The sequence below is a fragment of the Gavialis gangeticus genome, unplaced genomic scaffold (assembly GCF_001723915.1).
Source record: "Gavialis gangeticus isolate Ggan-Ray unplaced genomic scaffold, GavGan_comp1, whole genome shotgun sequence".
Lineage (NCBI taxonomy): Eukaryota > Metazoa > Chordata > Crocodylia > Gavialidae > Gavialis > Gavialis gangeticus.
In genome coordinates, this window is record NW_017729032.1 from 121,905,278 (window position 1) to 121,908,589 (window position 3,312).

The window sequence follows — 3,312 nt, forward strand, 5'->3', positions numbered from 1 at the left end:
AATAAAGCAATAAAGACTTTTATATACTTTTGGTAACATCAAAAGACTAGCAAAACTAAGAGGCAAATATTGCACATACATTAAAAATGTACAAAGGCATAAATAACAAATATAAACACAATGTTTGAGTAACTCTGAAGCCCACCACAAGAAATGAATCCACAACACCTGCTAATCAATCTACAATTAGATTTTATGCTATACTTGCATCTTTCTTAGATCTAATATAATGTGATTATTTGTAATGTCTTATTGATAAATAGACCAAAATTCTAAACACTTTTTACAAACTGTCCAAAAATGTACCCTAATTTTCTTACCTTATATGGTATTTCCTTTTCCCAAGATGGGATGCCCAATATCCTGATTTCCAGAAACGATACCCATCCATTTCTGTGCGACTGTCACAGAAAGGAGTGTATCCATAGGGAGCTCCATTTAGATCTAAATCTCTAAGTTCTCTTAAGTCATCTCTCACAATCTAAATAAAAGAAATATATAAATAATTATTTTTAGAATTTAATGTTTCTTGCCCAGTATGAGTCCATTGGGCATGGAGAGGAAAGGAGAATTTATGTTCTAAATACATATATTCAAATATTTAATTTGGTTTTGGGGAAAAAGTATGGCACCCAAATCATTCATCCTTCACAGAAGTACTCTTTAACAAAAGGTGTTGAAAATGTGCCTCTTCCTGCATCCCCATTACCAAACTACAGTCAAGTCTGGGGTCAACCTTTTTTAGCTACTGAACAGTACAAAAACCCATGCAAAATTCAGGATAGAAAGCATACAAAAGTACTTATTTAAATTTAATTACAATAATGGGACCAACACTAACGACTTGTAAAATATGTCCTGAGATATTTAATCATTTCATGGTTGTTAGAGGCTGGAAGGGACCTTACAGCTCATCAGGTCCAGTCCCCCTGCACTTGGGCAGGAAATGACCACATACAATCAACATTTCAGCATTATATCCATATAAGAGAGTATAATGGCCTCAAGGATATAATGTTGTACTAGTTCATAAATGAGTAGAAGGGATACACACTAAATGTTGAACGCACTAGTATGCAGGAATTTCTACTTAGCGATCTCCAAACCAATTATTGCAATCTGATGAGAGCAAAAACTCAGATAAAATGATGGCAATGATGGAAGGACTGACAGGAAGTAACATAACCTTGTATACATAACCTTGTATTTTTATAGAATTATTGATTTCTTACCAGATCAGCATCAACAAATATTATTTTGTCCACAGCCAATGGAAAAAGAACATCCAGGAAAAGAATTTTGTAACCCCAGATAATTCTTTGCTTTTCTGTTTGTTGATATAGCCAGCGGGGCCACTTATATTGCACCAATTCATACTGGAATCCATATTCTTTAGCCAGGTAGGGAATAACTTCCTAGAAGTGGAACAAAACCCACAGAGGTACATAGGGCAGTACACAGAAGTTAAGCGTCTTGCTTAATATCACACAGCAGAGCTAGCACCAAAACCATAACTCTTAGCTCTAGTTCTGTGCTGTAGCCACTCATAATTAATTTAATGTTCTCTTAATAATAATTATTCCTCCCCTCTTTATATTCTACATTGATTTCTTTCTGTTACTTCATTCCTCCTTCTTCCATGTGTGCTTGTTTCTTTTATGATCACCAAAAACTGATTAACAGCCAAATTACGCACGCAAATGTTTTATTACTATAGGACAATATGATCTAGCTCATTTAGTCCTGCAGCTAGTTCTACAATGAAGCACTTTTATAAAGGAATACAAGGTTATTCCTGTTTGTTTTCTTTTCTCCTATTACTTACAATACTTTTTTAATTAAAGAAATACTGCTTTTCTCATTATAAAAATATGTACCAAAAATATCAGGGTAAGTGTTGACTAAGGCATATCAGGCATGTCTAAACTATGTCCCCAGAGAATTGGGTACATATGCATTGAAGAATGCCTGGGTCATTCCTGCTGCCAAGCACCAAACCCAGAAATGAAGTGGCAAAGCCATGCCATGGGTGTCTCGCCATAACTACTCTCAAGATTTCTGACTCCAGCGTGCCTGAGAGCAGCTGAGTGGGTACTTCTGCAGTGTATTCACTGTTGCATTTCTGGGTTTGGAATGTGCAAGGGGGAACAAATGGGCATAGCATTCTTGAGCAAATCCCTCTCTAAGAGTACTAGAGATGTGATGCAGATATATGAATAGTGGACACATACAAAAAGTAAATACTTAGCTCTGTAAGTATTTGACACTTAGGCTGTGTACATGTGTTCAAATAATCTGGAAGTATCCTCCTGAGTTTATAGAAAAACCTACCTGGAGATGCCTGAATAGACAATCATGCTAAGCCCCTAAAAAGAGCAGAGAGCTTGTAGTGCTGCAAAGCCAGGGGACACTTGTGCACTCATTTCAGCATGCTCTGCACAACAGATTGCAACAATGCACAGGGCAGCCCTGCCTGGCTGACCCTGACTGCTTCACAGTACGGGCAGTCCTCGACTTATGGAGTTACGTCAAACAGCATTTATGACATTTGTAAATTGACACCCCGTTTCAATGTTCCAATGCAGGTTTTGCCTTTACGACACTGGACATGGCTGTGTCCAGCTGGTAAGTCTGTTGTGGTGGGGGGAAGAGGCATGGGGAGGCAAATCAACACGCCCACAGTGAGGGAGGGACTGTGGCTGGGGCTGGGGCAAGTGCTGCCCAGCTGGGGGGGGGGGGGCGCAGGAAGGGGGTGGAGTAGCTCCTGCCGCTGCACACCACAGGTCTGGGAGGGCATGGGGGAGGGAGGGAACGGGGGGAGGCATTTGCCTCAGATTTGTGTGGGGCAGCACATCACGTGCTGGGATTGGGGGCTCTACCCTGTTGCTGCTTGCCCAGCCACAGTTGCACTGCGCTGCCGTGGCCGCTCATACCCCTGCTCTCAGCACTGCTGGAGGGTAGCCCAGCACTGCCCGTCTTGCCATGGGGGGAGCAGCTGGATGAGACGTGGCTTCTCCTGTGGTCGCCCATAGCCCCCGGAGTGCAGCCTGGCACTGCTGGGCTCCCCACAGCAGGAGCTGCAAGGGAGCAGGCAGATGAGCCATGGCTTCACTCCGAGGGCTATGGGCTGTTAATTATTTAGATGGAGGATCAAGATAAACCCTGTGCTTCTGTGAGTTTACGCATCATTCAGGAAAAGGCTAGGAGTCTTTATGATGAACAGCAAAAAGTGGCAGAGGAAGAAGATCCACCCTCTGTTGTAGAGACTCCTCTTCGTAAAGTCTTGACAACAAAAGTGTTGGCTGAGGCATT

The 3,312-nt window shown here is 41.7% G+C and overlaps 1 protein-coding gene across 1 annotated transcript in view; it reads right to left on the bottom strand.

The window, feature by feature from the left end:
• Positions 1 to 293: 293 nt before the first annotated feature.
• The window catches only part of UGGT2 (UDP-glucose glycoprotein glucosyltransferase 2), a 246,877-nt gene continuing 243,858 nt past the window's right edge, over positions 294 to 3,312 (bottom strand). The window contains exons 34-35 of the mRNA XM_019524912.1: positions 1,233 to 1,415; positions 294 to 481 (exon numbers count right to left, since the gene is read on the bottom strand). Of these exons, the coding sequence (XP_019380457.1) occupies positions 317 to 481; positions 1,233 to 1,415 (348 nt within the window). The 3' untranslated portion in view covers positions 294 to 316. The remainder of the gene's footprint in view (positions 482 to 1,232; positions 1,416 to 3,312) is intronic.